Source organism: Arachis hypogaea, chromosome 18 (genome assembly GCF_003086295.3).
Source record: "Arachis hypogaea cultivar Tifrunner chromosome 18, arahy.Tifrunner.gnm2.J5K5, whole genome shotgun sequence".
NCBI lineage: Eukaryota > Viridiplantae > Streptophyta > Magnoliopsida > Fabales > Fabaceae > Arachis > Arachis hypogaea.
Genome location: NC_092053.1, coordinates 18,048,470 through 18,072,371, shown reverse-complemented (window position 1 = coordinate 18,072,371; position 23,902 = coordinate 18,048,470). Strand labels below are relative to the sequence as shown.

Genomic DNA, 23,902 nt, shown 5'->3' with positions numbered 1-23,902 from the left:
TGGCTCTTGGTGTTTCTTCTCTTTAGCTTCCTTTTTATTTTCCAGGTTCGATTTTCTTCCTCTGTTTCTTTATATGTCTGTTTTTTGAATTTCGCTCAGAGAAAGTTTGCATCTTTTCTGCCTTTACTGTACCCGATGTGTTCTGGAATTTCTTCGTTTTTGGTGTGAATCTTTTTTCTCTTTTTGTTGCCTGAATCTAAAAATTGGGGCTTTTGCATGTTTGTTGTTGCTTGTGCCTTCGATGATGGTTTTGCTTGATTCTGAAAAAATTTGCGTCTTTGGTGATTTTCTGTTGGGCATTTTTGATTTTGACAATGCTTTGGCTGATGAACTGTAGAAAGGTAGTGACTTTTGTGTTTTTACTTCCTTTGTTTCATTCGAAACCTTATTTTTTCTTTTTTGATGAGTGCCGGGACGTAAGCTGTAGAATTTTCTTGAAACCTTGCTTTGTTACTGCCTCCAAAGGATGCCCCAGGACGTTGGTTTGAGTCTTGGGGTTTTCTTTTCCTGTTTGTTCGTCTGTCGAGTTGTTTTGCCCCTCGTCCGAGATGTTTTATTAGTAATCCACTCTTCTTTTCTTATTGTAGGATTTAGTTGGCCTCATGTCTTCTCGCAATAACGTTGTAGAGATGTCTTCTCAGGTTCCCGAGGGCATGGCCGATTGGGTGGACTCGATGGTTCTTATGTGTGTCTCTTTGGTTGATTCCGAGTTTTGTGCGCAGCTTAGGCAGTTTCATAGGGTCTGTAGTAATTCTGGTGATGAGAAGAATTATGAACTTGTCCCTCCCTCTTCTGAGGAGAGAGTTTGTTTTTCTACTCGGGTTGTTAATGATCGCCTTTTTTCTATGCTTATGACTTCTTCTTTGGTCAGCTGGGTATGACCCTTCCTTTTACTGAATTTGAAACCGACCTGTTATGGTCCTGTAATGTTGCTCCCTCTCAACTTCACCCTAATTCCTGGGGTTTTATTAAAATTTTTCAATTGTTGTGTAATGGTTTTGGTATCCCTGCCTCGCAATCTCTCTTTTTCTACCTATTTGTCTTGACGAAGCCTGGAGTAGTAAAAAAGAAGGCAGCTTGGGTCTCCTTCTGATCTTCCCAGGGAAAGAAGGTCTTTTCCATGTTTGATGAATCGTTTTGTGATTTTAAGAACTATTTTTTCAAGGTCCGAGCTGTTGAAGGAGCTCGGCCCTTTTTTCTGGATGAGAATGATGAGCCTACCTTTCCCTTGGAATGGAAAAAAGATGTGAGAGTGTCCAGGTATACGTGGGAAATATTGGATGAGGCTGAGCGAGCTTTTGTGACTGTCTTGGAAGAACACTGGGGTCAATCTCCCCATCTTGATGCAAAGAAATTTTTAACCAATCCCTCTCTTCTTCAAACTGAGCTGGGTATTTTGCATTTCCTTTGTTGTCTGTTTATATTGCTTGTGAATGCCTTTCCGACTTGTAGCTTAATTTCTTACTGTTGTGTCTTATTTGCAGAGGCAATGAAGAATAATGAATCCATGAAGGCTTTTAAGAGGGCATCGAAGGCGACTGCTGCCAAAAACATCTCGGCTAAGGCAGCCGGGGAGGGATCTTCCCAAGTGTGTATGAAGCAGTCCATGCCGAGTTCTCCTGGGGTGAGGAAGGTGATCCCCACTCCCCGAGTTTGTCTGGCTGACCCTCTTTCAACTTCTGTTGCTCCTTCTGTCGCTCCTTCCAGTAAAAAACAAAAAACGGCTGAACTTTTCAATTTTGATGCTCCCGACTTTAATGCAATTGAATTTGTGGATCAGCAAATCGGTCCCTATGGTGTCCTTTCTATAGACGATGTGTCCATCCTTCATCATTTGGAATTTATGACCCAAAACAGCATAAAGATGGTGTATATGGGGGCTGCTCTGCACCGCACTGCTCAGAACCTTCCTCTTCATGCCACCAAAGCATTTATGGAGGAGGCAAAGTAAGAGTTCGACCGGATGAGGGGGCTGAAGGAGGAGCTCGAGGTAAAGGTGGCCAAGCTGGAAAAAGATCTAGAAAACGAGAAGGCAAGTTCCCTTTCTCTGGCAGCTTCTGTGCGGTTGGCCGAGGACACGGCAATGATGCATAAGGATAGTTACGTTACGTCCTATCGGGAGGTGATGCACCTGAGGGGGGAGCTGGAGAGTGCCCGGGAAGATTATTATGAACTTCAAGGTCATCTTGTTGGCAGCGTGACTGCTGCTTATGAGAACCTAAAGGAGCAAGTTCGAGTTATTGCTCCCGAGGCTGACCTGACCCTCTTCAGCCTGGATAATGTTGTCAAGGATGGCAAGATTGTTCCTGATGACGAGGATGATGATAATGTTGAACCTGCCCCTGTGTCCTCTGCTAAGGTGTGGATTTTTGCTGTTCCTGCCGAGGTCGACCCTTCCACTTCTGATCCTGACTGCCAGATTTTAAACCGGGATGACGGTACTGTGGATGCTGTTCCCCTCCAGACTCGCCCTCCGTCTCCTCGGACTGATGCTGTTAAAAAGTCTTTTGACCCTTAGCTCACTTATTCTGGATATTTGTGTAGTTGGCCCGGCTTGTGGGCTTTTTAAACTCTTTTATGTTTTGTTTAACTGCTGACACTTTCTCGTTGCTTGCCTAGCAACCTTTATTTTTGAAAAACAAAAGGTAGCTTGCTTAATTTTGGTGGCCTCCGAGGCTTTTATAACTTTGTAGATTATATCATGCTTTTCGTGCTTGACTTGGTATCTCTTCTATTTTCTGGGAATGTTGGAATCTTGCAACTCAACCTTTTTGGATTACTTTGTACTTTTGAATCCTTTGTGGTTGTGGTTATGCGGGTCTAACTTGTTTTTCGGTTTTCTCGCTCTTGCTTGTATTTCTGACGATCTATAACCGATTTCTTCAAGTTGGTTCTCCGAGTTGTTTTGGTAGTCCTTTGTTTGGTCTCTCTCAGGGGTTACTTTTGTAACATGTCTTGTAGTAGGCTGATTTCTTTACGTTGTCCTTTTCTAAGTTATCTCTGTAACCCTCTTTTTTGGACCTTGGTTAGGTCTCTTTCAGGGATTACTTTTTATAGCTTTTTAGTGGTAAGAGTCCGACTTCGTTATGTCGGTCTCTTCTAAGTTATTTTGTAATCCTCTTTTTTGGATCTTTGTCAGATCTCTTTCAGGGATTACTTTTATAACTTTTCAGCAGCAAGAGTCTGACTTCGTCATGTCGGTCTCTTCTAAGTTATTTTGTAATCCTCTTTCTTGGATCTTTGTCAGATCTCTTTCAGGGATTACTTGTATAACTTTTTAGTAGTAAGAGTCCAACTTCGTTATGTCGGTCTCTTCTAAGTTATTTTGTAATCCTCTTTCTTGGATCTTTGTCAGATCTCTTTCAGGGATTACTTGTATAACTTTTTAGTAGTAAGAGTCCAACTTCGTTATGTCGGTCTCTTCTAAGTTATTTTGTAATCCTCTTTCTTGGATCTTTGTCAGATCTCTTTCAGGGATTACTTTTATAACTTTTTGTAGAAGGAGTTCGACTTCGTTATGTCGGTCTCTTTCTAAGTTATTTTTGTAGTCCTCTTTTTTGGACCTTTGTCAGGTCTCTTTCAGGGACTACTTTCATAATTTTTTCGTTTTGGGCCGTCTCTGTCATGTCGGGCCCTTCTAAGTTAAAGTAATCCTCTTTAATAGGGTTGACCAGACCTCTTTCCAGGGTTTACTTATAACTTGGGTTGACTTGGTCCGACTTCTTAACGTCGGCCAGTCTTTAAGTTATTATTTAGCAATCCATAAGACCTCGTCAGGTTCTTTTTAGGATCACTTTCGATAACTTCTTACATTATTCTGTGTTTATCTTTGCCGATTTGTAGAAGGTGGTTGGTATCTCTAGATCGTCTTTTAGGTGAATCGCGTTTTCACCTTTATCGGACGATTTTCTTTATCGTGATCGTGCAGTGAAATTGTTTTTCACTTTCTGCCGATCTGTTGCTTTATAATCGGACGATGAATGCTTCAGATTAATGCGTCTTGAAAACTTGTAGAATATCTAAAAATATATTTTATTCAAAAGAAAATGCAAATATATACATGTGGGAGTTTTTCATCCCTTTAAGTTGGATAATGTCCAGGTCTCACTCGGTGCCTCATTAAAAACCTTTTTAGGAAAAAAGAGTGCATCCAATAATGATTTCTTTTACTTTTTCTAGCTGTAGTACCTTCTTAGGTTGCAGGCGTGCCACGATCTGGGAAGCTCTCGTCCGTCGAGTTCGGACAGTCTGTAGTAACATTTTCCGAGTACTTCTACGACTCGGTAGGGTCCTTTCCAGTTTGCTGCCAACTTTCCTTCTCCTGGCCGAGTTGTCCCGATGTCATTTCGGATTAAGATGAGATCATTCTCTTCAAAACTTCTCGGCACTACCCTTTGGTTATATCTGGAAGCCATTCGACGTTTTAGTGCTTCTTCCCTGATCCGAGTTCTTTTTCGGATTTCAGGTAATAGGTCGAGCTCTTCCCTCTGAAGTTGGGAGTTGGCTTCTTCATTGTAGAGGACTACTCTGGATGACCCTTCCTCGATCTCTACTGGGATCATTGCCTCCACTTCATATGCTAGTCGAAATGGTGATTCATTTGTGGTGGAGTGTGGCGTTGTTCGATATGCCCATAGGACTTGTGGAAGCTCTTCGGCCCAAGCTCTCTTTGCGTCTTGTAGTCTCCGTTTCAACCCAGCCAATATGACTTTGTTGGCGGCTTCAGCCTATCCGTTGGCTTGAGGGTGCTCGACGGAGGTGAACTGATGCTTTATATTTAAGTCGGCGACTAGTCTCCTGAAGCCTGCGTCTGTGAATTAGGTACCATTGTCCGTGGTGATGGAGTGTGGGACTCCGAACCTCGTGACAATGTTCCTGTATAGGAATTTCCGGCTTCTTTGAGTAGTGGTGTTGGCTAGGGGTTCTGCCTCGATCCATTTTGTAAAATAGTCTACTCCGACTATGAGGAATTTTACTTGTCCTGATCCCTGGGGAAAGGGTCTGAGAAGATCGAGTCCCCATTTTGCGAACGGCCAGGGCGAGGTTACACTGATGAGCTCTTCTGGCGGGGCGATGTGGAAGTTGGCATGCTTCTGACATGGTAGACATGTCTTTACTAATTCTATAGCCTCTTTCTGTAGGGTTGGCCAGTAGAATCCCGCCCGGAGTACTTTTTTGGCAAGAGCTCGTGCTCCGAGATGATTGCCACAAAAACCACTATGTACTTCTTCTAAAACTTCCCTTATATTGGAGGTCGGTACACATTTTAGTAGTGGTATTGAGATCCCTCTTTTGTATAGGGTGTTGTTTATGATGGTGTAGTACTGAGCCTCCCTTTTCAGCCTCTTCGCCTCCTTTTCTCCTGTGGGGAGTGTTTCTGTTTTGAGATAGTTAATTATGGGGGTCATCCATCCTTGGTCCTGACTTGTTGTGGCTAGGAATTTTTCCTCTTCCGCGATTGACGGGTTCTGTAGCATTTCCTGGATGAGGCTTCTATTGTTGTCCCCTGGTTTGGTGCTGGCTAGTTTTGAGAGTGCGTCAGCTCGGGCATTTTGTTCGCGGGGTGGTGCACGAAATTGTGTTGTCCATGCTCGAACAATCCCTGGTAATGGCTCCAAAGCTTGGTGCTTTGATCTAGATTCATAATTGTCACAACTTCGATACAACTAACCAGCAAGTGCACTGGGTCGTCCAAGTAATACCTTACGTGAGTAAGGGTCGAATCCCACGGAGATTGTTGGTATGAAGCAAGCTATGGTCACTTTGTAAATCTCAGTTAGGCAGATATAAATGGATAATGGTGTTTTCGAATTTAATATGATAAAATAGGGATAGAGATACTTATGTAAATCATTGGTAGGAATTTCAGATAAGCGAATGGAGATGCTTTTCGTTCCTCTGAACCTCTGCTTTCCTGCTATCTTCATCCAATCCGTCTTACTCCTTTCCATGGCTGGCTTTATGTGATACATCACCACTGTCAATGGCTACTTTCGGTCATCTCACGGGAAAATGATCCAATGCCCTGTCACGGCACGGCTAATCGTCTGGAGGCATCACCCTTGCCAATGGCTTCATCTTATCCTCTCAGTGAATAATATGCTCACGCACCCTGTCACGGCACGGCTATTCATCTGTCGGTTCTCGATCATGCTGGAATAGGATTTACTATCCTTTTGCGTCTGTCACTAACGCCCTGCAATCGCGAGTTCGGAGCTCGTCACAGTCATTCAATCATTGAATCCTACTCGGAATACCACAGACAAGGTTTAGACCTTCCGGATTCTCTTGAATGCCGCCATCATTCTAGCTTACGCCACGAAGATTCTGGTTAGGAGATCTAAGAGATACTCATTCTAGCTTAATTCATGTAGAACAGAAGTGTTTGTCAGGCACGCGTTCATAAGGGAGAAGGATGATGAGCGTCACACATAATCATCACCTTCATCACGTTCTTGGGTGCGAATGGATATCTTAGAAGTGAAATAAGAAGAATTGAATAGAAAACAGTAGTACTTTGCATTAATCTTTGAGGAACAGCAGAGCTCCACACCTTAATCTATGGAGTGTAGAAACTCTACCGTATGAAAATACATAAGTGAAGGTCCAGGCATGGCCGAGATGGCCAGCCCCCTAAAACGTGATCACAGGATCAAAATACAATCCAGGATGCCTAATACAATAGTAAGAGGTCCTATTTATAATAAACTAGCTACTAGGGTTTACATGAGTAAGTATTTGATGTATAAATCCACTTCCGGGGCCCACTTGGTGTGTGTTTGGGCTGAGCTTAAGTGTAGCACGTGCAGAGGCCATTTGTGGAGTTGAACGCCAGTTTCTGTGCCAGTTTGGGCGTTCAACTCTGGTTTTGGATCCTTTTCTGGCGCTGGACGCCAGATTTGGGCAGAAGGCTGGCGTTGAACGCCAGTTTACGTCGTCAATTCTTGGCCAAAGTATGGACTATTATATATTGCTGGAAAGCCCTGGATGTCTACTTTCCAACGCAATTGGAATCGCGCCATTTCGAGTTTTTTAGCTCCATAAAATCCACTTTGAGTGCAGGGAGGTCAGAATCTAACAGCATCAGCAGTCCTTCTTCAACCTCTGAATCTGATTTCTGCTCAAGTCCCTCAATTTCAGCCAGAAAATACCTGAAATCACAGAAAAACACACAAACTCATAGTAAAGTCCAGAAATGTGAATTTAACATAAAAACTAATGAAAACATCCCTAAAAGTAACTAGATCCTACTAAAAACATACTAAAAACAATGTCAAAAAGCGTATAAATTATCCGCTCATCACGGGGTATATGGCAGATCTTATATTCCCCGAGGAGTTCGAGCTGTTGTTTGGTTTTATCTAAATACTTTTTCATGGTGGGATCTTTGGCTTGGTAGCTCCCTGTTATCTGTGAGGTGACTACTTGTGAATCACTGTAGATGTTGAGTTTTTGAGCTCCGACCTCTTTAGCCAGCTTCAAACCAGCTAATAACGCTTCATACTCCACCTGGTTGTTTGAAGCTGGGAACCCGAATTTGAGGGAGAGCTCGACTTGGGTTCTTTGGTTGCTTTCTATTATCACACCTGCACCGCTTCCAGTCTTATTTGAAGAGTCATCCACGTAGAGGTTCCATTCTGTGGGGATTTCCAGGGTATCTGTGAACTCTGAGATGAAGTCGGCTAGATATTGTGATTTGATGGCTGTCCGAGCTTCGTATCGGAGGTCGAACTCGGATAGCTCGACTGCCCATTATAGAATTCTGCCTGCCAGATCTGTTTTCTGCAATATTCCTTTTATGGACTGGTTAGTTCGAACTCTGAGGGTGTGAGCTTGGAAGTACGGGCGAAGTCGTCGGGATGTTAGAATGAGGGTGTAGGCAAACTTTTCTATTTTTTGGTAGTTCAACTCGGATCTTTGAAGCGCTTTACTAACGAAGTAGACGGGTTGTTGCCCTCTTTCATCTTCTCTGACTAGTGCTGAAGCTATTGCTCGGCTTCTTACTGCGAGATATAATATGAGTGGTTCTCCTTCTCGTGGCCGAGATAGGATAGGTGGCCATCCTAAGAATTCTTTAAAGTTTTGGAAGGCTCGTTCACATTCTGTTGTCCATTCGAATTGCTTTCCCTTTCTCAAAGTAGCATAAAAGGGGAGAGATTTTATTGCTGATCCTGCTAAGAACCTGGACAGGGCGGCCAATCTCCCGTTGAGTTGCTGTACTTCTTTGATACATGTTGGGCTCTTCATGTTGAGTATGGCTTGACATTTATCCGGATTGGCCTCTATTCCTCTTTGTGTTAGCATGAAGCCTAAGAATTTGCCTGCTTCTACTGCAAAGGTGCATTTCGCAGGATTGAGTCGCATGTTGTGCTTCCTTATGGTATCGAACACTTGAGCCAGGTCGGACAATAGTGTTTCTTCGCTTTGTGTCTTTATTAACATATCGTCTACATAGACTTCCATGATTTTTCTGATGTGATCTGAGAAGACTTTATTCATTAGCCTTTGATAAGTAGCTCCCGCATTCTTGAGACCGAAAGGCATTATAATGTAGCAGTAATTTGCTTTTGGTGTAAAAAACGAAGTCTTTTCTTGATCTGGTGGATACATGGAGATTTGATTGTATCCTGAATATGCATCCATGAATGAGAGATATCTATATCCGGATGAAGCGTCTACCAGAGCGTCGATACTTGGGAGTAGATAAGGATCTTTTGGGCAGGCTTTGTTAAGATCGGTGTAGTCGATGCACATTCGCCACTTCCCATTTGATTTTTTCACCAAGACGACATTAGCTAGCCATTGTGGGTACTCTACTTCTCTTATGAACCCCGCTTCCAATAACGCTTCAACCTGTTCTTCCACGGCTTGGGATCGCTCTGGCCCGAGTTTTCTTCATCTCTGCTGTACTGGCCGAGATCCTGGGTAAACTGCTAATTTGTGGCACATTAGTTTGGGGTCTATGCCTGGCATGTCTGTGGCTTTCCATGCAAAGGGATCGACATTGTCTCGTAAGAATTGTATCAGCCCTTCTTTCGAATCTCCTTTCAGGATCGTGCCGATATTAGTTGTTTTGTCCGAGGTGTCTTCGATCTGAATCTTCTCTATCTCTCCTTCTGGCTGCGGTCGCAGTTCTTCTCGTCTCTGAACTCCGCCGAGCTCTATTGCATGAAACTCTTCTCCTCTGCCTCTGAGGTTTAGACTTTCGTTATAACAGCGGCGTGCCATCTTTTGATCTGCTTTTATTGTGGCTATCCCCTCTGTAGTCGGAAATTTCATGCATAAATGTAGAGTTGAGATTATGGCTCCGAGTTGATTCAATGTTGTCCGACTTATGAGAGCATTGTAGGCTGAGCTCACGTCGACCACGATGTAGTCTACTTTGAGTGTCCTGGATTGGTTCCCCTTTCCGAAGGTTGTATGTAGCGATATGTATCCTAATGGTTGTACCGGAGTATCTCCTAGTCCGAACAGACTATTCGGGTATGCCTTAAGTTCTTTGTCTTCTAAGCCGAGCTTGTCGAAGGCCGTTTTGAATAAGATGTCGGCAGAGCTTCCTTGATCTATTAGTGTACGATGGAGATTTGCGTTTGCCAGTATGATGGTAATAACCATGGGATCGTCGTGCCCCGAGATGATACCTGATGTGTCCTCTTTAGTGAACGTGATTGCAGGGATGTCTGGGGCTTCCTCCTTTCCTTCGACATGATACACTTCTTTGAGGTATCTTTTACGGGATGATTTGGAGATGCCTCCCCCTGTAAATCTGCCATGTATCATGTGGACGTGTCTTTCTGGCGTACGGGGTGATCGTGTAGTTCGTCCGACCTCTTCATCCCTTCGTCTCTTTCTTTGATCATCGTCTCGGTTTGCCAAAAACCGATCTAGTTTTTCTTCCCTTACCAACTTTTCAATGACGTTCTTTAAATCAAAGTACTCGTTGGTGGAGTGTCCTCGCAGCCGGTGGTATTCATAGTACTCATTCCGGTTTCCTCCCCCTCTTTTGCCTTTGAGTGGCCGGGCCGGGGGTATTTTCTCGGTATGGCAGACTTCTTTGTATACGTCGACTAGAGATACCTTGAGGGGGGTGTAATTGTGATACCTTTTGATTTTCTCCCCTTGTCGTTCTTCTTTCCTTTTGGAATCCCTATCTTTATCTCGGGAGGGGACCCCCGATTTAGAGGTTTCCCCCAACTGAGCGTTCTCTTCCATGTTGATGTATTTTTCTGCTCGCTCCTGTACTTCGTCTAAGGAGGTCGGGTACTTCTTTGATATAGATTGGCTAAAAGGTCCTTCTCGTAAGCCGTTGATGAGCCCTATGATGGCGGCCTCTGTTGGCAAGCTTTGTATGTCCATGCATGTTTTGTTGAATCTTTCCATATAGTTACGGAGGCTCTCCCGATCTTCTTGCTTGATCCCCAGTAAACTGGGGGCGTGTTTGGCCTTATCCTTCTGGATGGAGAATCTAACCAGGAACTTTTTGGCCAGGTCATCAAATTTTGAGATGGATTTTGGACGTAGGTTGTCGAACCATTTAATTGCTGTCTTTGTGAGAGTTGTTGGAAAAGCTTTGCAACGAACTGCGTCTGGGGCGTCGGTAAGGTACATTCTGCTTCTAAAATTGCTGAGATGATGATTGGGATCGGTGGTGCCATCATATAAAGTCATATCCGGGAGTTTAAAGTCTTTTGGGATCTTGGTTTTCATAATCTCCCTGGTGAATGGATCTTGCTCTTTGCGTGAATTTTCCTCAGGAGTGGTCCGAGGAGCCTTTGATTTGAGATCGGCTTCTAATTGCAGTAGTTTATCTTCTAAGTCTCGTCGTCGCCGTATCTCTCTTTGTAGATCCTTTCCGACCTCTCATTGTTGTTGAGTTTCTTTTTCAAGTTTCTTTAAACAGTCTTGAAGTGCTTCTATTATCCCCGGATTTGATGAATCTTTATCTCTGTTGGATTCCAGACTATCCTTTAGCGTGGTGTCCACGTTCTTGTGTGGTGTTCTGTTTTCCAGATCTGAATTGTGGTCGTTGTCATGGCCGTCCGCCATGGTGTTGGGATGACTTCCAGGTCCCCGGCAACGGCACCAATGTTCCGAGGGTTACCTGAAACTGTAGGTCGATCTCGGACGAGATCTTCTGTGCTGGTCGGAGCTGTTATGTCCGACTTGTTGATGGCGGCCAGAGCTGTCGTGTCTGACTTGTTGACTGGCTGCACTGCTGATCCTTGGTCACCGGAGGGTGGGGGGTACCTACAAGAGACTCCGATGCTTAAGTTAGCATGGGTATTAAACAGGTTTTATGTAGAATCAGAGTATGAGTTATACCTGGGTGCTTCAGTGTATTTATAGTAGTGTGGGCTGACCTTTCTGATAAGATAAGTTAGTTATCTTATCTTATCTTATCTTTATCTTGAGTGAAGTCAGCTAATCTTTAAGGGAACCGCCTTTATCTCTATAGGCTTGGATTGCCTTTGGATTTGGGTCGTGTTCCTCTATTTGGGCCCTTTATAGGGCTTTCCTGTCGATTTGACCGAGCTCTTTAAAAGAGGTCGGGTAGTCTGACCTGAAGAGGTCGGTCGCTTTGTCACCAATCATCTCGGGTCGGGTAGTTCGACCCGGGGTATGAACAAAACCCTTTGTGGTAATCGCAGTAAAGGCTTTTGTTGCCTCCCATTCTCTCCTTTAGAGGCCTGGGGCTGGATAGGATTCCCTTGTCTGCAATTTGCTGGTAGACTTCCACTATGGGCACCGTAAGTGGCAGTGTAGTTCGTGAACCTTCCTACCCGTGGCTACTTGGGTAGCTTGTTTAGGGTGCCATCTCTGGGAGCTTCCTTATACCGTTCGGTCTGATGCGCCTGCCGGGCTGGCGGGTTGGTGGGCTGCCGTTTATTGGCTGCCATAACCTGGCTGACCTCCTCGTCATTGATGTACTCTTTGGCTATGCTTTGGATTTCCTACATGGTCCATACAGGCTTGGTTGTTAGGTGTTTCCTATAGTCTTCATTCAGCAGGCCGTTTGTTAGGCATAGGCTAGCGACTGAGTCCGTGAGGCCGTCAATTTCTAGGCATTCGTCGTTAAACCTATCCAGGAACTTCCTGGTCGGCTCACTGGGTTTTTGGGTAACCCCTAAAAAGTTAATCGGGTGCTTTGCTTTGGCTATGCGCGTCGTGAACCGTGCTAGGAACTTCTGGGATATGTCTGCAAAAGTCGTGATGGATCCTTGCGGGAGAGTGTTGAACCATCGGATCGCTGGGCCGGCTAGCGTTACGGGAAACGCCCGGCACCTGACTGCATCGCCTACTCCTTCCAGATTCATTCTTGCTTCAAAAGCTGTGACATGTTCCTGGGGGTCCTTGGTCCCATCATATCTCATGTCCGTTGGCTTGTCGAAGTTTCTCGGGAGCCGGACTTTGAGAATTGAGGGGTGAAAAGGGGTTGCCCCCATGAATGATGGGATCTTCTTGTCTCCAGGTCTCCTCTTTCTGGGACCCCCAACGGCTTTCCGACTTTCTTCGGGTGGGTCTGGAAGTTGCTTGTGTGTGCGTCTCTTCGTGCCTTGTTAGGCTTCTTCCTTGGCTATCGTGCGCACGAGAGGGAGAGTGGGTGCGGGCGTGGGACCAGCTAGCACCGCCGTGTGAGCGGCTGGCATTTCCCTGGGATTGGTCCCTTGCCGCCAACTCCCTCTCAAGGTTCTGAACCCTGTGTCTAAGCTCTTGCATGATCTTGGCGCTGTCAGCCCCCGTTCCCCCGAAAGGGCGGCGTCTCTCGGGGGTCTGGGTATACATTTGGTTGGGCTGCACGGATGGTGTTGGGTGCTCGGCATCACGGGCCGTCGAGCTCGCTCTGCTCAAACGGGCTCCGCCTCCTTCGTGGAGTTCCTCCAAGGTGATGTGTCGCTCCATGTCCGCACCGGGTCCCACAGACGGCACCAATGTTCGTTACCTGGGGTAATCGGGTTGTCGGTGGGCGGTGACTAGGAGAGAGAGAGAGAGGGAGATTGATGAGCGGATAATTTATACGCTTTTTGGCATTGTTTTTAGTATGTTTTTAGTAGGATCTAGTTACTTTTAGGGATGTTTTTATTAGTTTTTATGTTAAATTCACATTTCTCGACTTTACTATGATTTTGTGTGTTTTTCTATGATTTCAGATATTTTCTGGCTGAAATTGAGGGACTTGAGCAAAAATCAGATTCAGAGGTTGAAAAAGGACTGCTGATGCTGTTGGATTCTGACCTCCCTGCACTCAAAGTGGATTTTCTGGAGCTACAGAACTCAAAATGGCGCGCTTTCAATTGCGTTAGAAAGTAGACATCCAGGGCTTTCCAGCAATATATAATAATTCATACTTTGGCCGAGTTTAGATGACGCAAAAGGGCGTTGAACGCCAGTTCTACGCTGCAGTCTGGAGTTAAACGCCAGAAATACGTCACGGACCAGAGTTGAACGCCAGAAATACGTTACAAACTGGCGTTCAACTCCAAGAATGACCTCTCCACGTGTAAACTTCAAGCTCAGCCCAAGCACACACCAAGTGGGCCCCGGAAGTGGATTTATGCATCAATTACTTACTTCTGTAAACCCTAGTAACTAGTTTAGTATAAATAGGACTTTTAACTATTGTATTTGGATCTTCGGATCATTTTTAGTCTTGGTTACTCCGGTTTCCCTCTGGAGCCGAGACCAATAAACTCCATTATCACTTATGTATTTTCAATGGTAGAGTTTCTACACTCCATAGATTAAGGTGTGGAGTTCTGCTGTTCCTCAAAGATTAATGCAAAATACTACTGTTTTCTATTCAATTCAACTTATTCCGCTTCTAAGATATTCATTCGTACTTCAACATGAATGTGATGAACATGACAATCATCATCATTCCCTACGAACGCGTGCCTGACAACCACTTCCGTTCTACCTTAGATTGAATGAGTATCTCTTGGATCTCTTAATCAGAATCTTCGTGGTATAAGTTAGATTGATGGCAGCATTCATGAGAATCCGGAAAGTCTAAACCTTGTCTGTGGTATTCCAAGTAGGATTCAGGGATTGAATGACTGTGACGAACTTCAAACTCGCGAGTGCTGGGCGTAGTGACAGACGCAAAAGGAGGGTGAATCCTATTCCAGTATGATCGAGAACCTCCAGATGATTAGCCATGCAGTGACAGCACATCGGACCATTTTCACAGAGAGGATGGGATGTAGCCATTGACAAAGGTGATGCCCTACACAAAGCTTGCCATGGAAGGGAGTAGGATTGATTGGATGAAGACAGCAGGAAAGCAGAGGTTCAGAGGAACGAAAGCATCTCTATACACTTATCTGAAATTCTCACCAATGAATTACATAAGTATTTCTATCTTTATTTTCTGTTTATTTAATATTATTATTCGAAAACTCAATAACCATTTGATATCCGCCTGACTGAGATTTACAAGATGACCATAGCTTGCTTAAAGCCGACAATCTCCATGGGATGGACCCTTACTCACGTAAGGTTTATTACTTGGACGACCCAGTGCACTTGCTGGTTAGTTGTATGGAAGTTGTGACAATTTATGAATTAAGATTAGAGCACCAAGTTTCGTTGGAGCCATTACCAGGGATCACAATTTCGTGCACCAAGTTTTTGGCGCCGTTGCCGGGGATTGTTCGAGTTTGGACAACTGACGGTTCATCTTGTTGCTCAGATTAGGTAATTTTCTTTTGTTTTATTTTCAAAAAGTTTTTCAAAAATCTTTCAAAAACTTCTCTTTTGTTTTCAAAAAAAAAATATTTTACATTAGTTTATGTTCTTCAGAATTTTCAAGAATGAATTCTAGAGTTTCATAAAAAATGTTGAAGCCTAGCTGGCTGTAAAGCCATGTCTAAATTCATTTAGACTGAGGCTTCCAAATCATCATTACAAGAGCAAGCTAGCTGTTCCTGATCCACCTGCTGTTGTATGCCTGATTTGTATCTTCTAAAGCTTGGCTGGCTATTAAGCCATGTCTAACCCTTAGATTGGAGCTTTAGACTAAGAGTACAAGATTCCTGGAATTCATATTAAAAATTTTGAAATCCTTATTTTTCTTTTTCAAATAATTTTTGAAAAATACCAAAAAAATCACAAAATCATAAAAATCAAAAATATTTTTTGTGTTTCTTGTTTGAGTCTTGAGTCAATTTTTAAGTTTGGTGTCAATTGCATTTTTTTTCTAAAAAATTCATGCATTTTTCGAAAATTCATGCATTCATAGTGTTCTTCATGATCTTCAAGTTGTTCTTGGTAAGTCTTCTTGTTTGATCTTCATGTTTTCTTGTTTTGTGTCTTTCCTTGTTTTTCATATGCATTTTTAATTTGTTAGTTTCTAAAGTTTGCAAATTTTTAAGTTTGGTGTCTTGCATGTTTTTCTTTCATTAAAAATTTTCAAAAATAAGTCTTGATGTTCATCTTGATCTTCAAAGTGTTCTTCGTGTTCATCTTGACATTCATAGTGTTCTTGCATGCATTGTGTGTTTTGATTCATAATTTTTATGTTATGAGTCTTTTTCATATTTTTCTCTTTCTTCATTAAATATATATATCTTTTCCTTTTTTCTCTCAAAATTTCAAAAATTTGGATTGACATTTTCAAAAGTTTTAAAATTCAATTGTTTCTTATGAGTCAAATCAAATTTTCAAATTTAAAAATCTTATCTTTTCAAAATCTTTTTCAAAAATTAAATCTTTTTCATTTTTCTTATTTATTTTCGAAAATTTTAAAAAATATTTTTCAAAAATCTTTTTCTTAATTTTATATCATATTTTCGAAAATATCATCAACAATTAATGTTTTGATTCAAAAATTTCAAGTTTGTTACTTGCTTGTTAAGAAAGATTCAAACTTTAAGTTCTAGAATCATATCTTGTGATTACTTGTGAATCAAGTCATTAATTGTGATTGTAAAAATTAAATCTTTTTTAAAACTAATTTCAATCATATATTTTCAAAAATATCTTTTATCTTATCTTTTTCAAAAATATCTTTTCTAACTTCTTATCCTCTTATCTTTTCAAAATTGATTTTCAAATCTTTTCTCAACTAACCAATTGATTTTTTTGTTTGTTTCTTATCTTTTTCAAAACTACTTAACTAACTATCCCTCTCTAATTTTCGAAAATACCTCCCTATTTTTCAAAAATTCTTTTTAATTAATTAATTGTTTTCAATTTTTAATTTTAATTTTATTTTATTCTTAATTTTCGAAAATCATTAACCCTTTTTCAAAAACTATTTTCGAAATTCAACTTTAAATTTTAATTGTTAATTTTTGAAAATTCTCTTATCTCTCATCTCCTTCTATTTATTTATTTATCTACTAACACTTCTCCTCACCCAAAAATTCGAACCCCTTCTTCTCCTTTGAGTTCGAATTCTTCTCTTCTTCATCCTTCTTCTTCTTTTCTTCTACTCACACAAGGAAATCTCTATACTGTGGCAAAGAGGATCCCTATTATTATTTTCTGTTTTCTTCTTTTTCATATGAGCAGGAGCAAGGACAAGAACATTCTTGTTGAAGCAAATCCTGAACCTGAAAGGACTCTGAAAAGGAAACTAAGAGAAGCTAAAATACAACAATCCAGAGACAACCTTACAGGAATTTTCGAACAAGAAGAGGAGATGGCAGCCGAAAATAATAATAATGCAAGGAGGATGCTTGGTGACTTCACTGCACCTAATTCCAATTTACATGGAAGAAGCATCTCCATCCCTGCCATTGGAGTAAACAACTTTGAGCTGAAACCTCAATTAGTTTCTCTGATGCAACAAAACTGCAAGTTTCATGGACTTCCATCTAAAGATCCCTTTCAGTTCTTAACTGAATTCTTGCAGATCTGTGATACTGTTAAGACTAATGGAGTAGATCCTGAAGTCTACAGGCTCATGCTTTTTCCCTTTGCTGTAAGAGACAGAGCTAGAATATGGTTGGACTCTCAACCTAAGGATAGCCTGAACTCTTGGGATAAGCTGGTCACGACTTTCTTAGCCAAGTTCTTTCCTCCTCAAAAGCTTAGTAAGCTTAGAGTGGATGTTCAAACCTTCAAACAAAAGGAAGGAGAATCCCTCTATGAAGCTTGGGAGAGATACAAGCAACTGACCAAAAAGTGTCCTTCTGACATGCTTTCAGAATGGACCATCCTGGATATATTCTATGATGGTCTGTCTGAGTTAGCTAAGATGTCATTGGATACCTCTGCAGGTGGATCCATTCACAAAAGAAAATGCCTACAGAAGCTCAAGAACTCATTGACATGGTTGCTAATAACCAGTTCATGTACACTTCTGAGAGGAATCCTGTAAGTAGTGGGACGCCTCAGAAGAAGGGAGTTCTTGAAATTGATACTCTGAATGCCATATTGGCTCAGAATAAAATATTGACTCAGCAAGTCAATATGATTTCTCAGAGTCTGAATGGAATACAAGCTGCATCCAACATTACTCAAGAGGCATCTTCTGAAGAAGAAGCTTATGATCCTGAAAACCCTGCAATAGCAGAGGTGAATTACATGGGTGAACCATATGGAAACACCTATAATCCATCATGGAGAAACCACCCAAATCTCTCATGGAAAGATCAACAAAAGCCTCAACAAGGCTTTAATAATGGTGGAAGAAACAGGTTTAGCAACAGCAAGCCTTTTCCATTATCCACTCAGTAACAGACAGAGAACTCTGAACAAAATACCTCTAATTTAGCAAACTTAGTCTCTGATCTATCTAAGGCCACTCTGAGTTTCATGAATGAAACAAGGTCCTCCAGTAGAAATTTGGAGGCACAAGTGGGCCAACTGAGTAAGAAGATCACTGAAACCCTCCTAGTGCTCTCCCAAGCAATACAGAAGAAAATTCAAAAGGAGAGTGCAAGGCCATTGATATAACCATCATGGCCGAATCCAAGGAGGAAGGGGAGGACGTGAATCCCAAGGAGGAAGACCTCCTGGGACGTCCAGTGATCAACAAGGAGTTTCCCTTTGAGGAACCAAAGGAATCTAAGGCTCATTTAGAGACCATAGAGATTCCATTAAACCTCCTTATGCCCTTCATGAGCTCTGATGAGTATTCTTCTTCTGAAGAGAATGAGGATGTTACTGAAGAGCAAGTTGCCAAGTACCTTGGTGCAATCATGAAGCTGAATGCCAAACTATTTGGTAATGAGACTTGGGAAGATGAACCTCCCTTGTTCACCAATGAACTGAGTGATCTGGATCAACTGAGATTGCCTCAGAAGAAACAGGATCCTGGAAAATTTCTAATACATTGTACCATAGGCACCATGACCTTTGAGAAGGCTCTATGTGACCTTGGGTCAGGGATAAACCTCATGCCCCTCTCTGTAATAGAGAAACTGGGAATCTTTGGGGTGCAAGCTGTTAAAATCTCATTAGAGATGGCAGACAATTCAAAAAAAACAGGCTTATGGACAAGTAGAGGACATATTAGTAAAGGTTGAAGGCCTTTACATCCCTACTGATTTCATAGTCCTAGATACTGGAAAGGATGAGGATGAATCCATCATCCTTGGAAGACCCTTCCTAGCCACAGCAAGAGCTGTGATTGATGTTGACAGAGGTGAACTAGTCCTTCAATTGAATGAGGAATCCTTTGTGTTTAAAACTCAAGGTCATCCTTCTGTAAACATGAAAAAGAGGCACAGTAAGCTTCTCTCAAAACAGAGTCAACCAGAGCCCCCACAATCAAACTCTAAGTTTGGTGTTGGGAGGCCACAACCAAATTCTAAGTTTGGTGTTGAGATCCCATATCCAAACTCTAAGTTTGGTGTTGGAAAGTCTCAACAATGCTCTGAACATCTGTGAAGCTCCATGAGAGCTCACTGTCAAGCTATTGACATTAAAGAAGCGCTTGTTGGGAGGCAACCCAATTATTATTTATCTAATTTTATTTTTATTGTTCTTTCATGTTTTATTAGGTTGATGATCATGTGGAGTCACAAAAACTACAAAAAAATTGAAAACAGAATGAAAAATAGCATTGAAAAATAGAACACCCTGGAGGAGAGCTCACTGGCGTTTAAACGCCAGTAAGGAGCATCTGGCTGGCGTTCAACGCCAGAACAGAGCATGGTTCTGGCGTTGAACGCCCAAAACAAGCAGCATCCTGGCGTTCAGACGCCAGAAATGCACACTGAGGAAAGCTGGCGCTGAACGCCAGAAACAAGCATAGAACTGGCGTTCAACGCCAGAAACATGCTGCATCTGGGCGCTGAACGCCCAGAACAAGCATCAATTCGGCGTTTAAACGCCAGAATTGCATGCAAAGGCATTTTACATGCCTAATTGGTGCAGGGATGAAATTTCTTGACACCTCAGGATCTGTGGACCCCACAGAATCATCTCAGCATCTGTGGACCCCACAGGATCCCCACCTACCTCCACTCATACTCTTCCCTCTTCTCAATGTTCATCCTCTCTTCCCAATAAACACTCTTCCCCAAAATCCTTCACCAATCACCTCAATCTCTCTTCCCTATTACCCCTTCACCACTCACATCCATCCACTCTTCCCCATAAACCTACCTCATAAACTCCACCTACCTTCAAAATTCAAAATCACTTTCCCACCCAATCCCACCCCATATGGCCGAACCTTACCCACCCTCCCTTCCCTATATAAAGCCTTCCATTCTTCTTCATTTTCACACAACATAACCCTCTCTTTCTCTTCTTGACCGAAACACAACCCCTCTCCCTCTCTTCTATTTCTATTTCTTCTTCTTCTATTCTTTCTTCTTTTGCTCGAGGGCGAGCAATATTCTAAGTTTGGTGTGGTAAAAGCATAAGCTTTTTTGTTTTTCCATTACCATTGATGGCACCTAAGACTGGAGAATCCTCTAGAAAAGGGAAAGGGAAGGCAAAAGCTTCCACCTCCGAGTCATGGGAGATGGAAAGATTCATCTCCAAAGCCCATCAAGACCACTTCTATGATGTTATGGCCAAGAAGAAGGTGATCCCCGAGGTCCCTTTCAAACTCAAGAGAAATGAGTATCCGGAGATCCGACATGAAATCCAAAGAAGAGGTTAGGAAGTTCTAACAAACCCCATCCAACAAGTCAGAATTCTAATGGTTCAAGAGTTCTATGCTAATGCATGGATCACTAGGAACCATGATCAAAGTAAGAACCCGAACCCAAAGAATTATCTCACCATGGTTCGGGGGAAATACTTAGATTTTAGTCCGAAAAATGTGAGGTTGGCGTTCAACTTACCAAACATGGAAGAGAACGCACGCCCCTACACAAGGAGAGTCAACTTTGATCAAAGGTTGGACCAAGTCCTCATGGACATATGTGTGGAAGGAGCTTAATGAAAGATTGACTCAAAAGGCAAACCGGTTCAACTGAGAAGACTGGACCTTAAGCCTGTAGCTAGAGGATGGTTGGAGTTCATTCAATGCTCAATCATTTCCACTAGCAACCGGTCTGAAGTTACTATAGACCGGGCCATCATGATCCATAGCATCATGATTGGAGAAGAGGTGGAAGTTCATGAGATTATACCTCAAGAACTCTACAAGGTGGCTGACAAGTCCTCCACTATGGCAAGGTTAGCCTTTCCCCACCTCATTTGCCACCTATGTAATTCGGCTGGGATTGACATAGAGGGAGATATCCTCATTGAAGAGGACAAGCCCATCACTAAGAAGAAGATGGAGCAAACAAGAGAGCATAGAGAAGCTCATCACCAAGAAATCCCTGAGATGCCTCAAGGGATGCACTTTCCTCCACAGAATTTTTGGGAGCAAATCAATACCTCCCTAGGAGAACTAAGTTCCAACATGGGACAACTAAGGGTGGAACATCAAGAGCACTCCATCATCCTTCATGAAATTAGAGAAGATCAAAGAGCAGTGAGGGAGGAGCAACAAAGACAAGGAAGAGACATAGAAGAGCTCAAGGACATCATTGGTTCCTCAAGAAGGAAACGCCACCATCACTAAGGTGGACTCATTCCTTGTTCTTAAATTTTCTGTTTCTCGTTTTATATGTTAAATGTTTATCTATGTTTGTGTTTTCATTACATGATCATTAGTATTTAAGTGTCTATGCCTTAAAGTTATGAATGTCCTATGAATCCACCACCTCTCTTAAATGAAAAATGTTTTTAATTCAAAAGAACAAGAAGTACATGAGTTTCGAATTTATCCTTGAACTTAGTTTAATTATATTGATGTGGTGACAATACTTTTTGTTTTCTGAATGAATGCTTGAACAGTGCATATGTCTTTTGAAGTTGTTGTTTATGAATGTTAAATATGTTGGCTCTTGAAAGAATGATGACAAGGAGACATGTTATTTGATAATCTGAAAAATCATAAAATTGATTCTTGAAGCAAGAAAAAGCAGTGAATACAGAAAGCTTGCAGAAAAAATAGCGAAAAAAAATAGAAAAAAAAGAGCAAGTAGAAAAAGCCAATAGCTCTTAAAACCAAAAGGCAAGAGCAAAAAGCCAATAACCCTTAAAACCAAAAGGCAAGGGAAAATAAAAAAGATCCCAAGGCTTTGAGCATCAGTGGATAGGAGGGTCTAAAGGAATAAAATCCTTGTCTAAGCGGCTAAACCAAGCTGTCCTTAACCATGTGCTTGTGGCGTAAAGGTGTCAAGTGAAAACATGAGACTGAGCGGTTAAAGTCAAGGTCCAAAGCAAAAAAAGAGTGTGCTTAAGAACCCTAAACACCTCTTTAGCAAAGTTGAGTCACAATCTGAAAAGGTTCACCCAATTATGTGTCTGTGGCATTTATGTATCCGGTGGTAATACTGGAAAACAAAGTGCTTAGGGCCACGGCCAAGACTCATAAAGTAGCTGTGTTCAAGAATCAACATGCTGAACTAGGAGAATCAATAACACTATCTGAACTCTGAGTTTCTATAGATGCCAATCATTCTGAACCTCAATGGATAAAGTGAGATGTCAAAACTATTCAAGAGGCAAAAAGCTACAAGTCCCGCTCATCTGATTAGAGCTATGTTTCATTGATAGTTTGGAATTTACAGTATATTCTCTTCTTTTTATCCTATTTGATTTTCAGTTGCTTGGGGACAAGCAACAATTTAAGTTTCGTGTTGTGATGAGCGGATAATTTATACGCTTTTTGGCATTATTTTTAGTAGGATCTAGTTACTTTTAAGGATCTTTTATTAGTTTTTATGTTAAATTCACATTTCTGGACTTTACTATGAGTTTGTGTATTTTTCTATTATTCCAGGTATTTTCTGGCTGAAATTGAGGAACTTGAGCAAAAATCAGATTCAGAGGTTGAAGAAGGACTGCTGATGCTGTTGGATTCTGACCTCCCTGCACTCAAAGTAGATTTTCTAAAGCTACAGAACTCAAAATGGCGCGCTTCCAATTGCGTTGGAAAGTAGACATCCGGGGCTTTCCAGAAATATATAATAGTCCATACTTTGGCCGAGTTTAGATGACGCAAAAGGGCGTTGAACGCCAGTTCTACGCTGCAGTCTGGAGTTAAACGCCAGAAATACGTCACGGACCAGAGTTGAACGCCAGAAATACGTTACAAACTGGCGTTCAACTCCAAGAATGACCTCTCCACGTGTAAACTTCAAGCTCAGCCCAAGCACACACCAAGTGGGCCCCGGAAGTGGATTTATGCATCAATTACTTACTTCTGTAAACCCTAGTAACTAGTTTAGTATAAATAGGACTTTTTACTATTGTATTTGGATCTTCGGATCATTTTTAGTCTTGGTTACTCCGGTTCCCCTCTGGGGCCGAGACCAATGAACTCCATTATCACTTATGTATTTTCAACGGTAGAGTTTCTACACTCCATAGATTAAGGTGTGGAGTTCTGCTGTTCCTCAAAGATTAATGAAAAATACTACTGTTTTCTATTCAATTCAACTTATTCCGCTTCTAAGATATTCATTCGTACTTCAACATGAATGTGATGAACGTGACAATCATCATCATTCCCTACGAACGTGTGCCTGACAACCACTTCCGTTCTACCTTAGATTGAATGAGTATCTCTTGGATCTCTTAATCAGAATATTCGTGGTATAAGTTAGATTGATGGCGGCATTCATGAGAATCCGGAAAGTCTAAACCTTGTCTGTGGTATTCTGAGTAGGATTCAGGGATTGAATGACTGTGACAAACTTCAAACTCGCGAGTGCTGGGCGTAGTGACAGACGCAAAAGGAGGGTGAATCTTATTCCAGTATGATCGAGAACCTCCAGATGATTAGCCATGCAGTGACAGCGCATCGGACCATTTTCATAGAGAGGATGGGATGTAGCCATTGACAAAGGTGATGCCCTACACAAAGCTTGCCATGGAAGGGAGTAGGATTGATTGGATGAAGACAGTAGGAAAGCAGAGGTTCAGAGGAACGAAAGCATCTCTATACACTTATCTGAAATTCTCATCAATGAATTACATAAGTATTTCTATCTTTATTTTTTGTTTATTTAATATTATTATTCGAAAACTCAATAACCATTTGATATCCGCCTGACTGGGATTTACAAGATGACCATAGCTTGCTTCAAGCCGACAATCTCTGTGGAATCGACCCTTACTCACGTAAGGTTTATTACTTGGACGACCCAGTGCACTTGCTGGTTAGTTGTATCGAAGTTGTGACAATTTATGAATTAAGATTAGAGTACCAAGTTTCGTTGGAGCCATTACCAGGGATCACAATTTCGTGCACCAGAGATCCCGAGCGGGCGTGGAGCGAGTGTGGTCGGCACCGGGAGGCGGACGGAGTGGGGGGTGGCCACCTGTAAGGACACTCCAACAATCAAGTCAGAGTCCGTACTAGGGGTGGCAGAATGAGGTAAGGATGTGACGTACATTGGGGGGAGAGCTGTCCTCCCCCTTTTATATGCTATGCTGG

The 23,902-nt window shown here is 42.1% G+C and overlaps 1 protein-coding gene and 1 non-coding gene across 2 annotated transcripts; both read right to left on the bottom strand.

Annotated features, from left to right (window-relative positions):
* Window positions 1-11,951: 11,951 nt before the first annotated feature.
* Window positions 11,952-12,314, bottom strand: LOC112769683 (uncharacterized). Its single transcript, XM_025814168.1, has one exon. It carries the CDS (start codon window positions 12,312-12,314, stop codon window positions 11,952-11,954), a length of 363 nt encoding a protein of 120 aa, XP_025669953.1.
* Window positions 12,315-17,038: 4,724 nt separating this feature from the next.
* Window positions 17,039-17,146, bottom strand: LOC112774079 (small nucleolar RNA R71). Its single transcript, XR_003188588.1, has one exon. It is a non-coding gene; the product is annotated as a small nucleolar RNA R71 (small nucleolar RNA).
* Window positions 17,147-23,902: the final 6,756 nt, after the last annotated feature.

Excerpts from the sequence above, each read along its gene's own strand:
- LOC112769683 (XM_025814168.1), bottom strand. The coding sequence starts at position 12,314 with ATGAATCTGGAAGGAGTAGGCGATGCAGTCAGGTGCCGGGCGTTTCCC.